General features: G+C 38.1%; 1 protein-coding gene across 3 annotated transcripts; it reads left to right on the top strand.

The window, feature by feature from the left end:
• The first annotated feature begins 5,598 nt into the window (after positions 1-5,598).
• On the top strand, positions 5,599-23,225 carry LOC132610137 (uncharacterized). 3 transcript variants are annotated; one of them, XM_060324418.1, is made up of 9 exons: positions 5,599-5,755; positions 6,904-7,099; positions 7,336-7,659; positions 7,835-8,054; positions 8,734-8,880; positions 8,975-9,096; positions 18,044-18,248; positions 21,633-21,886; positions 22,835-23,225. In XM_060324418.1, exons 2-9 carry the CDS (start codon positions 6,993-6,995, stop codon positions 23,001-23,003), a joined length of 1,548 nt encoding a protein of 515 aa, XP_060180401.1. In that variant the 5' UTR covers positions 5,599-5,755; positions 6,904-6,992; the 3' UTR covers positions 23,004-23,225. The 3 variants fall into 3 exon arrangements, with proteins under 3 accessions (XP_060180401.1, XP_060180404.1, XP_060180402.1); XM_060324421.1 differs by having other exon boundaries at positions 22,776-23,225; XM_060324419.1 differs by lacking the exon at positions 5,599-5,755 and adding an exon at positions 5,762-5,971.
• Positions 23,226-23,714: the final 489 nt, after the last annotated feature.

The raw sequence follows: 23,714 nt of genomic DNA, 5'->3' as shown, positions 1-23,714 counted from the left end.
TCATGTTTTTTTGGTTTTCTGGTTGGTGCTCGATATCCGCATTTGAGCCCAATTAATCCAGATAATTCGCACTGTATCGCGCCTATTCGGGGGGAGCGCTTCCTCCAAAGATTTTTTCCATATCCATGTTCGAACCCCTAATCCCTAATTAAGAGAGGAGCAACTCCATCCGCTGCACAAGTTAAATTATGTATTTGTCTTAAAACAGTTAAAAGTTCATTAACTATGTATAGATTATTATATTTCTTTAGTTAAAATATTTACTTTTATATCTTGAGTTTGGGCCCGGGCTTAGCACGGGCCTCACATAACTAGTCTAACTTAGGTAGGAGTATAAAACAATTTTAATAATCGATTGAATCGGACGTAGGATCATTAGGTTATTTAAAAAATAAAATAGCATGTTTTAATGTATATTTATAACTGTACTGAAAATTAGGGTAAGCTTTTTATTTATTGAGAATACCAAAAAATACCGAACTGAATGAATTTATATGTATAAAATACATTTTATATATATGTTCAAGTTTAAAAGTAGAAAACATTAGAATTTTGACATTGAATCTTAGGTGAATTCAAATGGAAACAACTACAACATATCCAAGACAAAGAGTTATACTTGCTCCTGAACTATGCGAAATGAACAACGTTGCCGTTAATAGTCGAGGTCAATATGTCCTAGCCATTATTAAAATACGCTAAATTTACCTTTTTTTTCAAATGGGTGAAAGCTTAGCACCCGATGATATCACATGTCCTACAATTAAGAATTAATTATTATTTTTTAAGAAAAAAAAGGGGGAAGTGGGGGAGAAATTTGACCCTCCACCCTAACTTGATTTTTTAATATTTTTCTTTTGTTCATCCTTTATCGCTCCCCGCGCTACCTTCATCGCTTATTTGTGTTTCAGTTTTTATTTAAGAGTTCAAAAAGTATTTTCCCCCTCTATTAATCAAAGGCGTGAATGAGTATTTTCAATAAAACAATTATCCTTTTTTTAATTTCATAAAAAACAAATACACAAAAACTTTTAATTTATAATTTTAATTTGTCTATTTTAATTTACTTATCCGGATGTAAGTATAAAAAATCTATATTGCAGGGGTGTAAGCATTAAATTTTAAAATATAGAGGGATATATCCAATATCATTAAGACGTCGATTCAAAGGTTTCTACAAAGATGAGATGCAACTTATCACTACTCCATTTATTTTCACCGGTTATTATTGTCACCACCATTATCAACTACCACCACCCACAACTTAAAAGCACCACCATCAACCACCACCAATCAACACATTTAGCCATTAGCCCCACTTACAATCATCATTACTAACCACCATTACAACTATCAATCACTAACTATAATCACCACAATCAGCTGTCACTATACTTCACCAACTAATGTCATAATTCACGACTATAACTAGTTATTACTACCGGCCACCTCAATTATTAGTTGCCACCACCAACTATCACAATCAACAATTTATATTTATTACAATCACGACTAGCTACTACCTAAAATCACCACACCATTACCAAACACAATTTGAAGCCCCAATCAGTACCCACAACCACTCTCGCTAGCCATCATCACACACACACACACATACAGATATATATATATATATATATATATATATATATATTACTCCCTCTGTCCCAAAAAAGATGTTTTTGATTCGGATTATGAGAATCAAACTAACTAATATCCGTTGTGAATTCGGACATAATATCTTTAATTTTTTTGAAATAAAAATTAATATTTCGAAACTACATAAATAGTACACCCTATAAGTCACAATAATTAACAATAAAAAAATTAGAAAATATTTGAAAAAATTATGGTCAAAGAAAATGTTTTTTGAGTGCCCAAATAGCAACTAATGTAATCTTTTTGAGACGGAAGGAGTAGATTAATTAAATTATTATTTAAAATTTATATCTATTACAATTTTAAGACAAGTTTTAATATTCAGATGTTGAAAAACATAAAGAGTCATAATTTTGTATTATGACCAACCAAAAAGAACCAACCAAAGTAAATAAACACCAAAAAGGAAAAATGGAAACACAAACAAATAAAAGGCTTAATGCATATGCGGCCTCTAAACTTGCCCCCCCCCCCCCCCCCCCCTTCATTTTTGCACCTAAACTAAGTGTTGTTACTATTTAACCCCTAAACTTGGCCTAAAGTGTGTATATTAAACTGTAACACCCCGTAAACTTGAACTAGGTGAATTTGTAAAAATCTAGTGTTAAGATGATATTATATCTATATGAAACCATTCTTGATGAATTCGGGTGGAAGATGGTCGTTTTGAAGTCAAACCAACTAGTGAAGTTCTTAAGGGTTCTTAAATTCGCCTAAGTTTTGGTAGGTCTGTCTTCTGAGCAATTTTCATAAAAATGTGTTGCGAATTTGGAAAAACTTCCTTCATGAAAGTTGTAGATCTTTGAAATAGATTTCCAGCGGTAGGTCGCCCAGCCCAAGCAAAGTTACGTACAAAAGGTTTATGTCCATTTTACCGAACATTGTGCAGAACCGACACATGCCGCTTGTGAGGGCGCGTGCGATGGCCCCGCGTCGCACAAAAACCCCTTCTATGACTAATGACCTGCAGATGGTCGTGCGCTGCATGTGCGTCGCGCGCCCATCGCATAACAGGGCCGGTTTCGGGTCAAAAATCGAGATTTCACGTTTTAAGTTATATTTAAGCTTGGGGTTTATTTCCCTAACACCCCTAGTCACGAAAAATCACCCTAAAGTTAGGAAGAACAATTCCCAAGCCTCAAGAACCCTACAAGGTAAGTTTTATCATGATTCTAGGTTGAATTCAAGTTCCTAATCCCTTTCTAATATCAAACCCATGATTCTTAACATGATTTTTGTGACCAAAACCTAGGGTTTGCAACATAATTCTTTCCAAAGTGATTCAAGCTAGGGTTTGGGTGTTCTTCACTAGAAAAGTGATTTGTTAAACCTTGTTTAACAAATTAAGGTATGTCTCTCTTTTAACAACTTATTTTGAATGAAAATCACTTTTTGAAACTATTGTTGGAAATATAAATTTTATTCAAGATTCTCTAATGAATGAAAGGAAAAGCAATCTTTTCATGTTTTCTTGAACTCTAATTCATGTCTAAATGGTGGTTAATGTGTGTGAGGGGACAAACCCACACTAAACCTAGATTGTAACAAACCCTATATATGTATAAGTTGTTATGAATGTTTTCCTCTATGAGAGATGCTTAGTAATGCTAGTTAAGAGTTGGTAATGACATTCTCATTGGCGAATTGGGACATGAAAATCTTTGTAAAGAAGTTGTACGTTTTCACAACATTGATTGGAATGACTTATTCTTTCGATATGCATAATGAACGTTAATGTTATTGATGGTGTGACAACTTTGAGACAATTTGTGAATCGGCTTCTATGCTATGAACTTTGTTGTGATGTTTGGCCTAGCTACTCGGGAGGAAGGGTAGCCACTATGGATCCTAGTGTGTCATTGCCTAGCCATTCGGGGGGAAGAGTGGCCACCGCTGGGTTCGCTACCCGGGGTGTGGTTTATGCCTAGCCATTCGGGAGGATGAGTGGTCACCGAGGATTTCATATTCCGGTGTGTTTATGCCTAGCCATTCGGGAGGATGAGTGGTCACCGAAGGTTTCATATTCCAGTGTGTTTATGCCTAGCCATTCGTGAGGATGAGTGGTCACCGAGGATTTCATATTCCGGTGTGTTTGTGCTTAGCCATCCGGTGTGGTGCGCTGTGACAAGGGAACCCTACGGTCATCCCTTCGATGTGATTGGTTCTTGGGCCTGTATTGGCATGTGTGACAATCTTATTCTCTTATGGAGTTGGTGATGACTATCTTAATTGATTAAAAGGGCATATTTGAAATTGTATCTTGACAAGAGGCTTTATAAATGGGTTTTGATATTTATTATTGAGATACATAAACTGGATAACTGTTTTTACATCACTCTCACCTGACTGGCAAGACTAATTTCTTTATGTATTACGTATCCTATTTTCATATTACTTGTTGTCCCCAAGGCACTCATTGAGTACGAAGTACTCAGGCATACCATTGTTGTTTTTGATGGTATGTTAAGTAACAGAGAAGAGCAGGTTCTTCATACTCCGGACACTTAGGACGGACTTGCTGTTGCTGCTGAGTTGGTGAGCCCACATGTTCATTCGTGGGATACCCTATTATCTTGTTCATTTGTTATTAGTTTTTGGGCTGCGTCGCGATGAGTCAAAGCTATTACCTATTTATCCTAGAAGCTCCATAATATACATTCTTGTGGGTAGTTGTTGAGTCTTGGTTTAACTCTTGGGCGTTTGTCACGTTTTGATTAACTCATATGATATTAAAGACTTCCGCTGATTTAATTCATGAAATCACGATTTGTTACGTTTAATTTATAAACTGTTGGAGGCGAATGTTGAACCTGGCGGGTTCAAGTATTATTATCGTGTTGTTTAGGTACTTCCGATGTTGTTCATGACGTCGGATGCTGGTCGCGTCTAGGGGGGGGGGGGGATTTGGGGCGTGACATAAACACAATCCGACTTACATAATATGCATGGTTAGTTTCAATTTTGTTTAGCCTTGCGCGTGAATGTCAATTGCAACCTACGTGAAAAATTCAACCAATTAAAAGACCCCACCTATTTTAATTATACACAAAAAACTGCACATACATATGGAGGAATTAAATATGCAAGATTTAGCATGCTGAAGATCAGATGTTAGAATCTTCACTTAATATATTAGAGCTTCAGATCACATAAGAAAATTGAACGTGCTCACATGAATAGGCTTCCGATGTACACATAAGATGTGATTTCTTGCATCAGATGTATAATTAAAATGGGTGGGGTGCTTTAATTGGTTGAAATTTCCACGTAGGATGCGAGTGACGTTCACACGCAAGGTTAGAAAAAATTGAAACTCAACATATATATTGATTGTGTTTGATAGACACACTTGAGGCCAAGTTAGAGGTTCAATAAAAACAATACTTAATTTAGGTGTCAAAATAGAAAAAAGGGGCAAGTTTAGGGGCGGATATGCGTTAAGCCCAAATAAAATGAGTGCGGTTATGAGCCCGTTTGGATTGGCTTATAAGTTGCTTATAAGCTGTTTTTAGCTTTTTTGAATGTTTGGCTGACCAGCTTAAAGTCATTTTGTGCTTAAAATAAGCTCAAAAAAATAATTGGGCCCATTTGACTTAGCGTATCTAAAGCAAAGCTGAAAACAACTTATAAGCCAAAAAAAATAAGTTAGAGCCTGTTTGGATGGGCTTATGTTTATAAGTTGTAAACAACTTATAAGCTAAAAAAATAAGTTGGGTAGTCTAACTTTTTTTTTTTTTTTTGGTCTTATAAGATGTTTTCAGCTTATAAGCTGCTTTAGATAAGCTAAGTCAAATGGGCCCAATTATTTTTTTGAGCTTATTTTAAGCACAAAATGACTTTAACCTGGCCAGCCAAACACTCAAAAAAACTAAAAATAGCTTATTTGCTTATAAGCCAATCCAAACGGGCTCTTACACTACCCAACTTTTTTTTTTTTTTTTTTTGCATAAGCCTATCCAAACAGGCTCTATGTTAGATTAGGCCCTTTGGTTTTTGGTCTATTCGTCTGATCATTGTGGTAGTTATCTCCTGCTGGTTCTGTTGTGTAGAAAAGGAGTGCGCTATTTTGGACTATTTGGTCCCTCCATCACTTGAGGTACGCACATTTCCAATCCCCACTAATCTTCATTCCCACCACTACTTTCTCCGATTTGCTCCTCTATCTAGGGTTTTCTTCTCATCGCTTTTAATCATCTAAATAATGAGTTTTTTAGACTTTTAAGCAATCTGCATTCCGCTATCAAATCCTTGGTACGCGCCTTTTGGCTATTGTATTCAAACAACTGGTCTAATCAAACACGTGATAATTCAGGTAGGAAACTCGCAAAAAAAGTGATACTTGAGGTGTGTTTTTGACCATTACTTTTCTTCAATGCTCTGCCGGATTGTGCATTCTGTTTGTTGAACACGATACTGAAGGAGTCTTATTAGTATGGTGAAGGAAAATAATTATGTTGATATGGTAGATGCTACAGTACAGTGTAACACACTTTGTGATCAGTACAATTAAAACATGCGGGGAATTAAATTCCTAGTAGTTCTTTTTATTCATACATTTGCAATGTCGTATGATAGTTTATTTGTTTTAAGGATGCCAGTGCTCGTTTGATACAAGTTTCATGTGTCTAGTGCTTCGGGATTTTACGGAAGTTTGATTAACTCTATTGTATAAAAGAAAGCAAAAGTTCTTTTTTGTACTTGCTGGGACTTAGATGTATGGTGAGAACATGTTTCATAAAGATGCACAATCATGTTGTTGCTGTCTGCAACTTAGGAGCGACAATGCACTTAAAAAGGGTCGTTTGGTTGCTGGTTAGAAAGGGAATTGTTCGTGTATTAAAACTAGCATAGTTAATAGTTAATACCATGTTTGGTGGCTTTTTAATTGCTTTGTATAAAATTCAGCACACCAAGTACGGTGTTTGGTTATCATTTTCCAATCCTACATAACTAAAACATGTATAAAGTTATGAGTCAATTTATGTGTTATATTATGTACGGTAGAAGATACTAATACATGAATGACTTAGCCCTGCATCACAAATACCTGCATAACTCTAACCGGTAACCAAACAAAACTCTCATATGTTAAGCAGCCTTTTCACTTACTCCAAATACAAAAGAAAAAAGGTAAAACATGTAACACAGCACACCATGTGGAAAGGTAATGAAAACATTAGAGGACTTTTTTGTAGTGGCTGGATGCTCATGAGAGGAATTGATTATCATTTGTTGTTTATGCAGTTGTTGCTTTGGAAGCCAAGGTCGTGTGAGCAGCTTGCAGCATGTGGAAAATCAATTGAATCTTTTTTACTAGGAAAACACAATTACAGATGGCAGCACAGGTGGCTTTCACTTCAAGTTTTAAGCTGCTTGACAATGGACAGCTCTCGAAACAACAACTCTTCATGCCTAAAAGCTCACTTATGTTGATGCACAGGTCTCGTTTCCTGATCTAGCCACTTAGATTTCTCTGGATATGGTTGCAAAAGATAATAATGTTAAAGATAGCCTGAAGACTTTGTCACTCTGAAGCTTCTTTAATCCCTTAGAGTTGCTGGTTATAGAGTTTAAATTTGCTGTTGCATAGCCGTCAATATAATGAGGTCATCCCATTTAAAAATTATAGAAAAAACTTTACCTTAGTGATGCTGATACTCACCATCCGTGGCTCAGGGGATTTTGCTTTGAGAGTTGTAAAATATCTCGCTTTCCATCATCGAGCATTTGGAAGGTCATTGCTCCGTACTTAATAAAGCTGGAGAGAAGATCAAACATGCAAAGGTGCAAGAGACGCTTTTGCCTCGCTTCTCTGGTTGATGCTGATGCTGCAGTAATTTCTGAATGGGTTCCAACCATTGACCAAATGCTCCTCATGACCAGTATATTCCTTACATATATAGCTGGAGTAATACCTTCTGAAAAAAGTTCTCCTTTAGATGCTGGAGGCAATGCCCAAAGTGGAAATGTGGACACTGACGGGACATCCTTTTTGGGTAGGTAAGAATGGTTGTTAGGCGAGAGCTTATTTGAATTGGTATTGTTAGTTGACTGAAAAAAAAAAAAAAAAGTGCTTTGCAGTCTCTTGACTCTGTTTGGTCTATGTATCACTTTTCATTGTTAGATCTATGTATCAATTTTTACATTGTTAGATCTCTTCCATGTTTAAATGCAGTGTGAGGACAAGCAATGATCACATCGGCATAGAATCTGCATGGGATGTAGTAAATGGAAAACTGATGAATTCTTTGTCTTCCATAAAACGAGTAGATCTTGGTGCTATGAGCGTTGAATCTGAACAGAACCTTGGAAAACAACCTTCAAATTTGGCCGTGCTTGCTCAAGGTCCAAGATTAAGGCTGCTGTGGACATCTTTTCAGTTACTCAAGCAAGAGGCAGGCACTGTCTCTATCATGGCCTTATGCATTTAGATAAAACATCTTGGTGATACTATAAACTGGAAGAGTCCTGTTGGATACAAAAAAATAAATTAGGAGCTATAGTCTCTTTTCCCAAGGAGTGGTTACATATACTATAAACTTGACATTTGGAGCATGGATAACATAACATGGCCGAACATTGGGTAATACAACATGGATGGTTTGGCTTTGATACCTTCTTGAGAAAAAAGCCCATACAGTTGACTGATGAGTGCTACATTGGTTGGGGTATGAACTATAGTCTCTTTTCTTGGTCTTGGACAATTATCATCTTATGAGCTAGTGTTTGGGATTGAATAAGGTCTAATGTCCATTCTTTTTAACATTCATGGTAGCAAAGTCTGACCCATCCCTGTTGTTGGGTTTTCAGTATTGTGCTCCCACGTTATATTATCCACTCTCCAGATGTGGTGTTAGAATCTCACAATGATTGAGGGTATGAGTTGTAGCCTTTACAAGGTCTTGGACAATCTTCACCTCATGAGCTAGCTCTTAGAATTGAGTTAGGTGTAAGGTCCTTTTCTTTTATGTTAAGCCTAAGTCCATTTCTTAATAGGTGTCATTGATGTATAGTTTTGTACTTTTATTTTTCCTTTCCTTTTCTGTCTTTAATAATGGGTTTGCACCTTAACAGGTTGATAGTATTTCTACAAATGCTGTTACCTTCGGCAATGATAACTCTTTGGCCATATTTAATGGTGTCATTCAGAAGTTGTGCCAGCATTTATGTGTTACTTGGCTGGAAGAGGAACTCTTTCTGAGAAATGGCAAAACTAACACGGTATGACTTGAAATATGTATTTATATTTTAGGAAAGAACATGAGGCTGCAAGTCTGTATTATTTAGATCTGTCTTCTTCCTATTACATTGTCAGGAATGTCTTTCTTCAGCAGTTAATAACTTAGATGAATATGGAGTTTTAACGAACATCAGAAAGTCAGGGAAGGAGCATCTATTTGCTGAATTGATCTGTGTTCTTAGCTTTGGTTCTCTCCGGTAAGACAATCAACCCTTGCTTCTCTTAGTCATGAATGTACAATGAACAATGTATTTTTTTTTTTTTTTGTTTCTTTACTTTTCTTTGGGCTAAGCCATCACTAAACCTGCTGTCGACAATATTCCTGCTACATTCATGTATACGTACTTTTAGCAGAACAGGTTGCCTTTATGATTCTTTCATTTTGAACCGACTGTTGGAGCTTTTGATGTTTTTTTTTATGTTGTGCTCCTGAGTCCAGTCTATCTGTCTGAACAAATCTCTTGTTGAACTTTGCTTGAAAATCTTCTTTTCGGCTTTTACTTTTTGAGAAAATATATCGTTTCCACATTGGTTGAGTAAGAGTTTCCTAAAGGATTTATGAGGTTTTGAGCTATTCCTCCCATTACCTTATGGGTTTGGGATCCTAAGATTCTTTCACATTAATATTAGAACATGTCAACACTCGCGCCCATGGCTCGAAGAGGTGGCTTGTGCTCGAGGGTCGGAGTGCCAACTGCCAAGAGTGATGGCCTAGACCTAAGGAATGTGTGCCAGTTGTGATAAGCGGGTCAATTTAAATTTGTAACAAACCAACTTGAACTAGGACCGATCCCATATCAATTTCATAGATTGAATTAGCATTTCCATTTAGCAAGCTAGTCTTTTAGGTTGTGCTTTCAGGTTCAGTTTATAACAGCTGGGATTAGAGTTAGTAGAGGTTCTTGAAAGTGGAAGAGGGGGGGTGGGTGAATTGCACTGATTCAACTCAAAGTAAAAAAATGCGTTATACAATTTCAGTCGAGTAACTTTTTCAATCTTACACTTGGAAATTTCTAAGAAAGTTTTTCTGGAGACCCTTTTTTTTTTTTCAAGATCAGATGTTCTGGAGACCTTTCAATTGTATATGAGGAATTATTCTTGTCTGGAGAAATTAACTTATTGCTGGCAAGTTCAAAGAACTATAACAATAGATAATCAAAATCAAGATATTAAATGATAGAATTGATACAAAATATTTGGCCCAGGGCTTTGGTTTAACGAAGGATTTGCGTAATGTAGATTAAATGTTCCTCTACACCTTTTTCTTTTTTTGGGAGGTTTCTTTAAATAAATCTAGTTTCTGAATTTTATGCTCTACTAAACCCTGAATGCGAAGTTTCTATTGGGCATATATCCATTTCGAAAATTTAAACCATGTGAACAGTAGAAAAGGAATTAGAACAAGTATGACTGTAGGGGCATACAGGCCATAGAAGAATTATGATAGTAAATTTTACATGAGTTACCCAACTTGTTTTGTAGGTTAATTTTTCGAAAGCTGCCTACCTTGTCAATTGGACAAATTTTATGGCATTGAAGAATTTGAATATGTTGATCATATTTGGTTGCTCTTGGTTGCATGTTTATATCAATATCTGATGGCTTTATCAATCAATACATAGAGATTTATCCATATGGGCAAGTTATTCACACTATTTTAGAAACCACCTCAGACTGCACTTTTTGGTGTTCCTCCCCGTTTATGTAAAGATAAATCAAAATTTTCTATTTTCCTTGTCAAATAGAAAAAATTGATTTATCTTTACATAAACGGGGAGGAACACCAAAAAGTGCAGTCTGTCAAAAAGAAAAAGACTATAGTAGTATGAATAACTTTTAGGTGGAATAGTCTAGGAGACCCTTGTTTTTTTTTTTTTTTTTGATGAAGTAAGAAGTTTCCATTAAGAAAGGCAACTGGAAGGTGCCATTTACAAAAGCAAAAGCTTGGGAGCTTTTGGAGCAAAAACAAAAGCTAGTAAGCTTTTGGAGAGGAAACTAAGTTAGACTATGCAAGAACCATGGAGCTAACAAAGTCCAGGTAATTGTCAATGCTATTAACAGGGGAGTGAAAGCTCCAACTGAACAAAACTACTAAACATCTAGCTTTTAGAGTATGAAGAGGAGTTGAAATCCCATCAAAACACCTGCGGTTTCTCTCATTCCAAGTAACCCAAAAAATGACGGCAGGAACCATCTTCCTGACCTTTTTGATGGCTTTGTCAACTCTCCAGTGATTCCAACCGATATATGCTTCCTTTATGGACTGCAGCATGGTCCATACTAACCCAAAAATAGCAAAAAAGAAGCTCCAGATCTCAGCAGTGACTGGACAATGTAGCAGCAGGTGGTTGACAGTCTGCAAGCTTTTGTGGCAAAAAAAGCATCTATTAACTAGAGTTATTTTCCTTCTGCTGAGGTTATCCTGTGTAAGAATAGCTTCCCTGAGGGCACACCATGTGAAGCATGAGACTTTGAGAGGCATCTTTGTCTTCCAAACATGTTTCCATGGCCATTCCTCTAACAGATCGTTCTGAGAGCACAAAAGATTATAGCTTTCTTTGACGGTGAATCTCCTTTGTTTAGAAACTCCCCATAAAATCCTGTCAGGTGTTTGATCATCCATAGTAAATTCCCCAAGTGATGCTAGAAGAGCAATCGCGCCGTTTATCTCCCAGTCATTGAGATTCCTTCTAAGTGTAGGCCTCCAGTTATTATTCTCTCTGTACTCTGCAATAGTAGCCTTCCGATTGATAGCAATCCTTCAAAGCTTCATTTCCAATCCACCTGTCCTCCCAGAACTTCACATGAAGCCCATTACTAACGTTGTAGGATATATTCTGGAAGAGAACCTGATGGAAGCTGCTGATGTGTTTCCATGGCCCAACACCGTGTGGACATGTGCTCTTCTTTGGACTCCAATGATTTAGGGCTCCATATTTGGCAATGATGATCTTTTTCCAGTAACCCGCTTCAGGTTGTCCATATCTCCACAACCATTTCATCAATAGACTCTGGTTATGCAGCATGAGGTTCCTGATTCCTAGACCTCCAGCAGATTTTGGCTGAGTTACTATTGGCCACTTGACTAGTGAGAACTTGTGGGTTTCACTGCTACCCTCCCAAAGAAATTTCCTTCTAATCCTGTCAAACTGCTTTAGGATAGAGCTTGGCATAGGAAATAAAGACATGATGTAGGTCAGGATGCTGTCTAGAACACTGTTAATCAAAGTCAATCTGCCTCCCATTGAAAGGTATTGCATCTGCCAGGTAGCAAGCCTTTTTTCCGCTCTTTCTAACACCCCATTCCAGATTTCAATGGATTTGAATTTGGCTCCCAGAGGTAAACCTAGGTAGGTAGTCGGGAGTGAGCCAGTTTTGCAGTAAAGAACATCTGCTAACTCTTCCAAGTTTTGAACCTCGTTAACAGGATAGATGATGCTTTTTATCATGTTGATATGCAGACCTGACAATGCCTCGAACAACAGAAGTAAGAGGTTGAGGTTGATAACTTGAGATTTTTCCGCACCACAAAAGATCAAAGTATCATCTGCATAAAGCAGATGTGAAACATTGATTGAGCTAGTTGGATTTCTGCCCACCTGAAAACCTTGAATCCATTGTAGCTCCTTGGCCCTACCCAGCATCTGTGTAATGCCTTCCATAGCCAAAATGAAGAGGAAAGGAGAGAGGGGGTCTCCTTGTCTTAGGCCTTTCTCCGGGGAAAAGAAGCCTACAGGACTCCTGTTAACTAGCACCGAATATTTCACAGTTGAGATACAAAATTTTATCCACCTAAGCCACCTGTTACCAAAGTTCATTTTTTTGAGGATGTCAATGAGTTATTTCCAGCTCAGTTGATCAAAAGCTTTTTCAATATCTAATTTGCACAATAGTCCTGCTTCACCACTTTTAAGCCTCCAGTCTAGATCCTCATTAGCAATTAAAGAAGCATCTGTTATCTGTCTGTCCTTGAGGAATGCACTTTGCTGCTCTGAAATCAGCTTCCCTGTGACTTTCTTCAATCTTTCGGCCATGGTCTTAGCAATAATCTTGTACACGCTACCAATTAGGCTAATGGGTCTGTAGTCCCTTAGCTCTATTGCCCCTTTCTTTTTAGGGATGAGGGCTATGAAAGATGCATTACAAGACAAGATCTCTCCATGTGGCAATTGAGATGAAAATGATTGAGCGCCTCCATTAGATCTGCCTTGATGAAGCTCCATGCCTTTTGAAAAAATGCGATAGTGAAACCATCCGAGCCTGGTGCTTTGTCTGGGGCACATGAATTTAAAGCAGCCAGAACTTCTACTTCCTCAAAATGTGCTTCCAAACTCTCACTTTCAATTGCTGATAAAGAGGCCACACATTCAAAATCTGCAGTGGGTCTCCAATGTTCCCTTTCTTTGTAAAGCTTCTGGTAGTATTCCAGAATTTCCAGCTTGATTTGGACCTTGTCTTCCACGATGTTTTGCCCCACTAAGAGTCTATCAATGCAATTGTATCTTCTTTGAGAGTTGGCAATTTTCTGGAAAAACTTTGTGTTTTTATCACCCTCCTTAAGCCATGTGCATCTGGATTTTTGCCTCCATGAAATCTCTTCAGCTAAGGCAATCTGATGCAATTCCATTTTTAAGGTAAAAGCTTTTTCCTTTTCATCTGCTGACTGTGGTCTTTGATCAGCAGCTTGATCAAGGTGCTGCAAATCATCTAATGCGTTCCTCCTTCTGGTTTCTAGCTTGCCATACACTTCTCTGTTCCAGACAGATATGTCCTTCTTTAGGGACCTGAGCTTCTGTAAAAGAATAAAATCAGGGGAACCAGTGATAGAGTAAGATTGCCACCATTCTTTTATCATGTCCATGAAACCATCTGCTTTTAGCCACATATTTTCAAATTTGAAATAGGAGGGTGAAGATTCCCAATCTCCACACTCCAGGATGATAGGTTTGTGATCTGAAATCACCCTTGGCAACGCTAGCTGCTTCACATCTTTAAATGCGTCACTCCATTCGTTAGAAAATAAAAATCGATATATTCTTGATGCTTGAGAATGATTTTCTCCTCTTGACCAAGTGTATTGTGCTCCTTCTAAGACGGGGGGGGGGGGGGGGGGGGGGGGTCAATTAATCCCAAGTCCAAAATTAAGTTGGAAAATTTACACATTGCCCTGGACCTTGTGGAGCAGTGAAGTCTTTCACTTTCGTACCTACATACATTGAAATCTCCTCCAGTTACCCACTGATCCGACCATAGTCCTGTAACTCTTGCCAAAACTCTTTCCTTTCTGGATTAGAATGAGGACCATATACCCCTGTGAAGGCCCATTTGAAGTCTTCAGTTAGACTCTCAAATCTGCAGGTCAGTGAGTATTCCCCCGATTGAGTATCAACACATTGCCACTGCCTTTTGTCCCATAAAATTAACATTCCCCTTTTGCTCCCAATAGCCTTATGTTCAACCCAAGATATCCATCTGCAGCCCCAAATCTCTCTAATTAGAGAGCTGGTTCAATTTTCGATTTTAATCTCCTGAAGGCAGACAATATCAACTCTCCATTTATGAATCAATGACTCCAAGGTCCTCCTTTATTTCTGTCGTTTAGCCCCTGCATATTCCAACTCAAGATTTTTATTCTCATCTAGGTTGAGAATTGTGGAACCTGCCCCGGCCTTTCTTCTCACAATTGTCTTGAAGACCCCATTCCAGTTTTTTTAGCTCTGCTTTCCCTTTATTTCTCCCTTTTTTAGGACTGGCAGCTCCCTGTGCCTCCTGTTGTTGTTGAGCCAATAATTGTGCCTTGCGCCTCTCCTCCATCCTTAGAATAATATCAAAGAGGTCATGTTCAAAACCTGTGGCGTTTACTCCGAATAATTTGCAAGCTTTAACCATCGTAATTTTAGTCCACCTTGATGTTTCCACCACTGTTGGCTTGTCCACCACTTGCATGCAAATATCTTCTCGATCATGCCAGGGAAGAGGGAGAAATTCACTAAAGGAATGTAGTGAAAAATCTGAATCCAAGTCATTCTCAGAGGGGCGAGAAGGTGGTTCCGATTCGTCATCTGCATCAAGTTGGGAATAGGATGGTTCCCCCCTTTCTTCCTTGCCCTGAATAGATGATGCTAGAATTTCTTCTGAGAGAAGATCGAAAGAATTATGATGCTCTATGGGATAATCCCTTAGCAGACAGGGATCGTTTTTATTAATAACAGACTTTGCCTTCCAGGTTGGATAATAGTTGGCCCTTTTCCTTTGCTTTCGTTGTTTTGGGCCTTTTGAGTAGTAACCACTTTGATGGCCCAATAAACCTTTTCCTTTAAAACCTTGGTATTTAGGCTGCTGCTTAAGAATAGGTTTTGTAGGGCCAGATGAATTTAAATTTGGTCCCCTTACCTGCTTCTTCACTGGAATTGGGTCCCACAAAGTCCTGTCCCTATCAGCTTTCACGCTACCCAATATTCTTGAGTTTACCTCTGCTGCATCTGTTGACAAGTGATGCTGGCATGGACCAGTGGGTAATGGAGTTGCCCGGATCTCCGTAATTACCACAATTTCAAATTCCTTCCCCCCTTGGATTAATCTGACCTTCGCCGGAACTTGGTTGCCGGTATTTTTAACACATAAACGAGCCCAAATAAGGTGATTTCTCTTTCTCGTGTCTTCATCTTCCCCGACGTAGCCACCACACTGGTCCCCAATACTTCTGAAGGTTTCCGTTGTCCATGCACTAAGGGGAATGCCAAAAACGTTGACCCAAAGAAACTCCGGACGGCTGGATTCTGATTTAGTACCAAACTTTGGTGACCACCATTGCAAATCCAAATGTCTCCCATTCCAGAACCAGTTCCCAGCCTTAATTCTCATCGCCTCTTGTCTCGAAGGGAATTCGAAAAGAAAGGTATTGTGATCCATTGGGGTAACTTTCAGGCCAACTGTAATTTTCCATCGACCCAGGAACCACTTTTGAATGGTTTCTGTGTTAGGGCTAATGTTGAAAGGGTCATTGAAGATGCCTATCAAACATCTGGAGAGTGGGTGTTCTGGGTCTTTGAAATTAGAAGTAGATGATGAAGACAGATCTGGCCAGCTCTCAATTTTAGTCGCTTCAAAAAATGTCTTCAAAAGTGGGGATGCTGGACGAAAAGGACTAGTGATGTTGGAGTGCCCTAGAAAACGAAGAATTTTTCCTGCAAAATCCACCCAACCGCTGTTGTAATTCACCTCTGGAATGATCACTGCCGACTTCCTTTCACCGCACCATACTTCAATTCTAACAAATCTGCCGTAGATATTGAAATTCTGATACACCCTGTAGAGATATTGCTGCTGTTTTCTACCCCATCTTCTGTAGAGATCCCCTGCCCCCCGTGATGCTTGCCTCATAGCATCACATATCCACCGAAGATTGTTCTCATCGATGTTGATTCTGCTGGTGAATCGTTTGCTCCTTTCGATGAGGGAGAACCATCTATTCTTTGTGTCCCCGATGTTGACGAGTTCAAAAGATTTTTCCCTTGAAATGAAAAATGCTTGCTTGCCCATGGTAAGAACCAGAAGAAGGTCTTCCCAAAAAAGTTTTTGAAGGAGAGAGAAAAGGTGGGCACATTTCCCAAGTCAGAGAGAAAAGTTAGAGAGAACATTTTTTAGACAAGAGTTATTAACGCCCCCTAGGAGACCCTTGTACTTGTCCTGATTTGTCATCCCGGTGTTTGTACTTCTCGAAGTTTCGTCCAGGCACCTGAACATGTATTTTAAACCCTCTGATGCTGTGTGTTGCTCACTTGCGCTGACATGGAAAACAAATCAGATCCACCTAGATAAATTAAAGCCATGTCATCATTTATATTTTTTAAAAATAGCTTTTATGAAGAAAATCAATTTTATTCTTTTTTCTTAAAAAAGGGGAAAATCTCAAATCTATCTTCTCCATAGTAGCCTTGTGATTTTTTTCTCCAAAACCTCTAATCAAATCCAAGATTTTCAGTTTTACTCCTTTTCAAACCACCAACAATCACCTTCTAAAGTCACTTCATTCCAAAAATTTCGATTTTCTTGATAAAATCCATTCCAGGTGATCGAATTTCGAATTTTACATCTGGGTCTGCTGTTTTTATGCTCTAAATTTGACTTCTTTTTGGTGAAAAAGCTTTCTTATTTTTATAAATGGTGGAAGTTGCTGGGTAGATTCGTCGGTCCATTGAAGTGATTGTCTAGTAATGACTTTCTATTTGCCCCTTAAGGGTGGTGGTAGTGGTTGGGGTGGGGGGGGGGGGTGGGGGATGGGGGGGCATGAAGAAGAAGAACATGGCAGGGTGGCTGCGTGGGGTGGGGGGGGGGCGATGATGAAGAAGAACACGGGGACTGTGGCTGTGCGGGGGGTGGGGGTGGGGGTGGGGTTGGTGGTTGGGGACGATGAAGAAGATGAACGGGAGATTGTGAAATATGTTTTCTTACTTATTTTTGTTTTCTTTTTTTTTTTTCTTCTTCTTAGAATCTTTATTTTTTTATTTTTAATGTTAACATTGTCAAAAAAAAAAATCTTTATTTTTTAATCAAAATTTTTGCCTTACACTCGCTTTATACGCGTGTATCTTATGCACTTTTGCCAACACAGCTAACTTAGTGCCACATGTGCTTGGTCAACGGTCAGAGGAGTTTAAAATACATGTTTTGGACATGTTCAGGTTCCTAGATGAAATTTCGAGAAGTACAAACACCGGGATGACAAATCAGGACAAGTACAAGGGTTTCCCAGACTATTCCGCCTAACTTTTATTTTTGACAGAACATGATTGCAGATGGATTTCAAGCCAGACAGTAGGATCTAGGCAGAATTGCATGCCAGTTGCCAAGTGGTTAACTGAAAATATGTGATCTTCATTAATTGATGAGATTCTTTAACTAATTCGAATATTCATGAAGGTAATTGAAGTATTGGAAGACCTTAATTGTCATTTCAAATTGTCACTTTAGCAGCAATAAAGTGTAGCTTCACCGAAACAGAACAAAGTCCTGACCCGTTACTGTTTCTTATGTTCTCATCGCAGTTGGTATGGTTTAATGTCCTCTTTGGAGTTTGATTCCCAACCAAAAGATAAATTACCCAAGAATGGCCTTAATGTTCTCTAATGTCTATCATGGCAGGAAAGCTGGCTTTTATAATGATAGCTTGTTTATGGAGCACGGAGTCCTTATTCTGGAGGATTTGGTGATAACGTTGGCAGATGGGATTGCAAGCATGTATTTGGAGCTTATATCTGTTGATAGTAGTGTGTCAAATGAAATGAACAGCCTTGGGTTGAGTTTATGTACATTGTCAACCCGAGCACTTCAGAAATTACGCAATGAGGTATTATATTTCTCTGTGGCTACAATCACATTTTTTATTTGTTTATCATGGACCCTCTTTGTATATATACGCAACTTATCTTCACTCGGAATAGTATTTTGTATTTCTTATGTATTTTTCTTCACCTGCACTCCGGTCAATGATATTGGCTCAAATCTTTGAGATCGGATCGCTAGAGACAAAAACACTAGGTGATTTCGTCCTATTTGCCTAAGCCTTGGTAAGAAAAGTTACCCAGTACCTATGTTGGTCGGAGGTAGCAGGTGTTATGGAATAGTTAAGGTGCACGCAAGTTGGTCCAGACACTACTAAATGGCAAAAAAGGGCAGCCCCGTGCGCAAAGGATCCTGCGTTAGCATTTCCCCCTCCCCCCTCTTTCTTAGAATTCAGGGTTCGGGGTAGGGCGGTACCCCAAGGGTGTGATGTGGACAGCCTATCCTAATGCAAGCATTAGTGGCTGCTTCCATGACTCTAACCCCTGACCTATAGGTCACACGGAGACCAAAAAAGAAAGATATTCATCTCCACCTCACTTCAATGGAGACTGCAAGTTCTGCTATATTTTCTTTTCTATGCTTATGTCAACGGTTGGTGGTCACATTTCAGTTTTTTCCTTATCTTTCATAGTAAAATTTTAGACTAAAGTAATCAATGATGGTGTAATGATCTTTTTTTAGCAAGTTGGTATGCTGGACTGGTCTTCTAATGAATCTGAAAGAAAAGTTGAAGCCTTCCGAAGAAACTAAAGTTTGAGATAGCATGAATAATTTTTTTTTGAAACTGGTAACTGTAATCTATAAGTTTGAGATACCTTGTATAATTGACACGGTTATGCATAAACATGTAAATTTCATAGTGTAAATGTCAAAATGCACGTCCACTTCTTGCATTTTCCAGAATGCTGCTCTAAGTGGACCTAGCTTTTAGGGATGGAAACAGGGATTAAATAAAGTTTCACATGTCAACTACAGTTACTTTCACTGCTGCAGTTTCTGGGATTGTTGACTGACGAAGTGGTAGAAAAGCCGTCGGAAATAAGTAAGTTTTGACGGTTTTCGACGCCTTTGGAAAGATCGGAAGTCAACTCACCAAAATGAATTTTCAATGGAAATGAGATAGCTGTCGATAGTGGATACTTTCTGAAGACGAACTTTTGACGACCTGTCCATTTGTATATTAAAATATTGTTTTCCATTCGACAACAACAACATACCCAGTATAAGAGGTAGGGAGGCTGTTTCTGATAGACCCTCGGCTCAAGAGAAGGTGCCAAGACAACAATAATAATAGGCAGTAATAGCAACATATAATAAGATAAATGAAGTTAAACAAAGAAAGAAAGAAAGAAAGAAACAAGCAAGCTATATTAGAGATCTAAAAAAAATAAGCGAGTGAACAAAGATAATAATACTCCTAATACGGAAAAGAAATCCTCGCGGCCCCCTACTAGCCCTCTATCCTGATACTCTACCTCCACACCCTCCTATCACGGTTTATGTCCTTGGTAAGCTAAAGTAGCGCCATATCCTGCTGCATCACCTCTCCCTAGGCCTTCTTTGGCCTACCCCTCCCTCTCTTCAGGCCCAGCACTACCAACCTCTCACACCTCCTCACTGGGGCATCAACGCATCTTCGCTGCACATGGCCGAACCATCTCAACCTTCCTTGGCGCTTCTTGTCCACCGCTGGGGCCACAACTACCTAGTCCCAAATCACTTCATTCCGAATCATTTCTCTCCTGGTATGCATGCACATCTATCTTAGCATCCGCATCTCTGCTACCTTCATCTTCTGGACATGAGCTTTCTTAACTAGCCAGCACTGTTGGAAGTGTTTTGGTTCTGTTCTACTATCATTTTGTTTGTTGAAATTGACAGGTTGCACGGTAGCTTCAAAACAACATTGTAATACAATTCAATTTTCGGATTTTCGACTTAAGGCTGTCAAAAAAGTTAAAACAATTAAAAAAATGATTTTCTTGATGGTGTAGCCATCAATGTTGCAACGCTTTTCGGCGCACTGCCGTCTGACAAGCAAAATATTACTCCTTCCTTTTCTATTTAAGTATGCTACTTCCCTTTTAGTCCGTTCAAAAAAGAATGTCTCTTTGTATATGTGGTACTCCATTCACGTTTAGTTGTCCACTCTAGCATATCAAGAGAAAAACAATTTCGTTTTCCTGTTTTACTTTTAGCATTAATTACTCATTTCAAATCAATTTTCAAGACCATTAAGACTATATACCAATTAATATGGGCATCATGCTAAAGTATGCACTTCATTTGTCATTTCTCAAGAGATGTGCAAAGTCCACTGTGGACAAGTAAAAGTGAAAGGAGGGGGTAACTCTTTAATTCCAACATCCTACATGGTATATTTAAGACCACAAGATTCGAAGGGCATTTTGGAAGATTATATATCTTTAGTTTAAGATCACAAGATTCAAAATTCTTTCTTATTTTCTTAAACTCCGTGTCAGACTGTCAGTCAAACTAAAACACTTAAACTAAAACGGAGGGAGTATCAAAGTTTTCAATGGCCTATCCGTTGAAAAGGTGAAATATATATTTTTAAAATTTAGTTTTTCGGCCCCTCACCATGAAAAATGGATAACAAGTATTTTAATATACTGACAACCTGGTTGTCAAAAACCAGTTGTTAATATTTCCCCATAGAAGTCTGTCGAAAAGTATCAAACCATAACTAGCCCTTTTGCATGCCAAGGGTAGTCAAAAAGTATCGATTACATATCATTTCCATCGAAAATTCATTTCGACGAGCTTGTTTTTGACCTCTCCAAAGCCGTCGAGAAACTGTTTCAGAAGTTATTACATTTGACGGCTTCCTCCCTCGGAAATCCGGAAAACACTAGCTGTGAATTGTCTTGTTAGCTGATATGCTGAGGTGGCTACTTTCTTTCTGATTAACTGAAACTCTCCTTGTCTGTCAAAGCGTTTCATGGACTTCAACTTTGTTTAGCTGAATATTTGGGTTCATGTGAAGTTTTATTTAATTGCTACTTATATATTGGAAGTCCGGACTCTGGGCTGCTACTGCACTATCCTGCTTTGCTGAAACTATGGAGATCTAGTGATTTGTATTGAATTACGAGGATAGTTGCATTCTGCAGATGAGATTATCTCAAAATGGGGAACGACCGATAATTTCTAATGCTACATGAAAAAGACATATTTTCGTATTAACTGATGTTGGATGAACTTAGTGGAAGAAATGCATTTAATATCAAAAGATACTCTTGTAATATCACAAATGTGTTGAAATCTAAAGCTATAAGCCACTTGCTGTGTCTGAGAGGACATGCATTTTGCGATTTATAATATATTATCTAGTAATGAATGTTTGCATTTTAAAATGTTTTAACAGGCTGCTTTGAATCAATGGTTGCATCAGAACATGGAAACAGTTGTTTCCATGTACGAAGATCGGTTTGACTTGTACACATTTCAACTCCAGCTTATCGAGGAATCTAGCAAGAGGAAAGTTCAAAATGTTAATTGGTGGAAGAAGCTTAGGATGATGAGTTCTCAGCCTGTTTTATCTCAATTGAATACTGTTGTGATCAACCAAATCTCCATACCTGTTAAACGGACCAAGGAACTTAGGGCCTTGACTGGGTGGTAAGTAGAGCCCTTCATTTCTGATGCTTTATTTCGTATCATGTATTTAAATTTTGGTTTTCTTCTTGTGATGCCCTGGGACCTGGGATCTTCTTTGGTAATGTCAAGGTTCTTAGTTATGGATGTTTTATGTTATTCTTGGACTTTAGTACTGTGATACTTGAGTCAGGATGTTAGAGCTGTAATTCTACCATAACCTTTACAGATTTTGATTAATAGAAAAACTAAGCTTTGTTTTCACCTTTTGAACTGATATGTCTTTAATTATCTAATACAGATATATAAGATAATGTACTGACAATAGATAGAGGAAATGCATGATTGCTTACCCAGAGAGTGACATGTATAATTGGGACACTAAGGTGACAGAATTGCAATTATAATCTAAGGACATGATAGTAAAGGTTCAAGATCTACTACTGACCCAATTAGGGAATTTTTGGTAAAAATGCTGGCTGTTTTTTGTTTTCATTTTCTTAAGTGATCTGATGTCATGATTTATATTGTTGAACTCCAAGAAATAATGAGAATTTCGTTAGGTAAATATATTTATTGATGCTTTTAAGTTTTAAATATCATATGCAGTGCAGAACTCCCAAAAAGATTGGAAGTTCTAATGCTGTTCAAACTGAGATATGTTCTTCGATAGCAAGAGTTGTTCTAAAATATTCTGGTTGGCATTGGTCTAATTTAGTTGGTATATTACAGCAGTGGTTATATTGGCATCTCAAGCCATTGAAGCCTTAACGGGCTTTAGGTCTTATTCCTTGGATAAAAATTTGTGGGAGAACTGTTTTCATATGATTCTTGTTACTGATGATCATGTCCCGTTCATACATCATATTTATTTTGAATCATCTGTTAGTGACTTATGTCTTTGCATGTGCAGGCATTATCAAGCCCAAAATGTGATGTACTTACTGTCATTATCTTTCTTTACCCTTTCAGGAGATATTACTACAGTCTTCTCCTTGAATTGGCTGATATTGCAATGCCGTTGATAAGAACTGTTATTTCTAAGCTGAGCGATGCCATCTCATTTTTTCTGGTTAGCTTGATAGGGCGGTCTTTGGGGCTTATCTATACGGGGATAAGGCAATCCCTGCGGTGGAAGTAAGAACTAGCAGTAGCCAATTCCCTTTTTGTATCCACTACAAAATTTCTTCATTGTTTATAGATGTACTGAGAGAATATCAGCTTCTATTCTTTTAGGCCCACTTGAGTATTCTCTGGTTAGATTTTTACTTAACAACTTAAGTCTGTTTCCTAGTACTAGTTAAGATTCAAACTGTTGAAAGAATGTCCTGAAAGTTGCTGTTCCTTTTTTCGTTGGCAAGTATTTGTGATTGTTGAAGAATTTTACTTGGGTCATTCATTTGTCTTAGAATCTGATTTTCTGACTTGAGCCCCTCATACTTGCGTTTTTTCTTGTTGAAAGAATTGAGAGATGCGCACACTAATATGTTGCATCAATTGAATTATCGAAGAGGAAATTTCTTACATCCCGTGGAGAACTTGATCCTTTTTTAAAAAAATTAGTGGAAGATGAACTAGTTTTCCTGTTACTATTTATCTCACTTCCGGTGTTTCAAAGTCATCATATTTGATCTACAATCCAAGTAGCGGAGAACAGAATTGGCAAAATAGGAAACAAAAGCAGCAGCTTTGGAATGTGCTGGTCCATATTGAAAGCTCTGCATCCTTTTTTAAACGTGTTCTTTATCAAATAAAAGCTGCTGGGCAAATATATTTCTGGACCACGTACTCTAGTTTGACAGCTTTCGGTTACACATGATAAAAGTCAGTTTTGATTTACGTTGCATAGGTG

Source organism: Lycium barbarum, chromosome 9 (genome assembly GCF_019175385.1).
Source record: "Lycium barbarum isolate Lr01 chromosome 9, ASM1917538v2, whole genome shotgun sequence".
NCBI classification, from domain to species: Eukaryota; Viridiplantae; Streptophyta; class Magnoliopsida; order Solanales; family Solanaceae; genus Lycium; species Lycium barbarum.
Note: the sequence above shows the minus strand (reverse complement) of the source record. Positions and strands in the feature narration are given on the sequence as shown.

Bases quoted from the DNA above. Each gene is read 5' to 3' on its own strand.
- LOC132610137 (XM_060324418.1), top strand. From the start codon at position 6,993: ATGGCAGCACAGGTGGCTTTCACTTCAAGTTTTAAGCTGCTTGACAAT. The intron at 7,660-7,834 runs GTAAGAATGGTT...GTTTAAATGCAG, and splicing joins GGGACATCCTTTTTGGGTAG to TGTGAGGACAAGCAATGATC. The intron at 8,881-8,974 runs GTATGACTTGAA...TTACATTGTCAG, and splicing joins GAAATGGCAAAACTAACACG to GAATGTCTTTCTTCAGCAGT.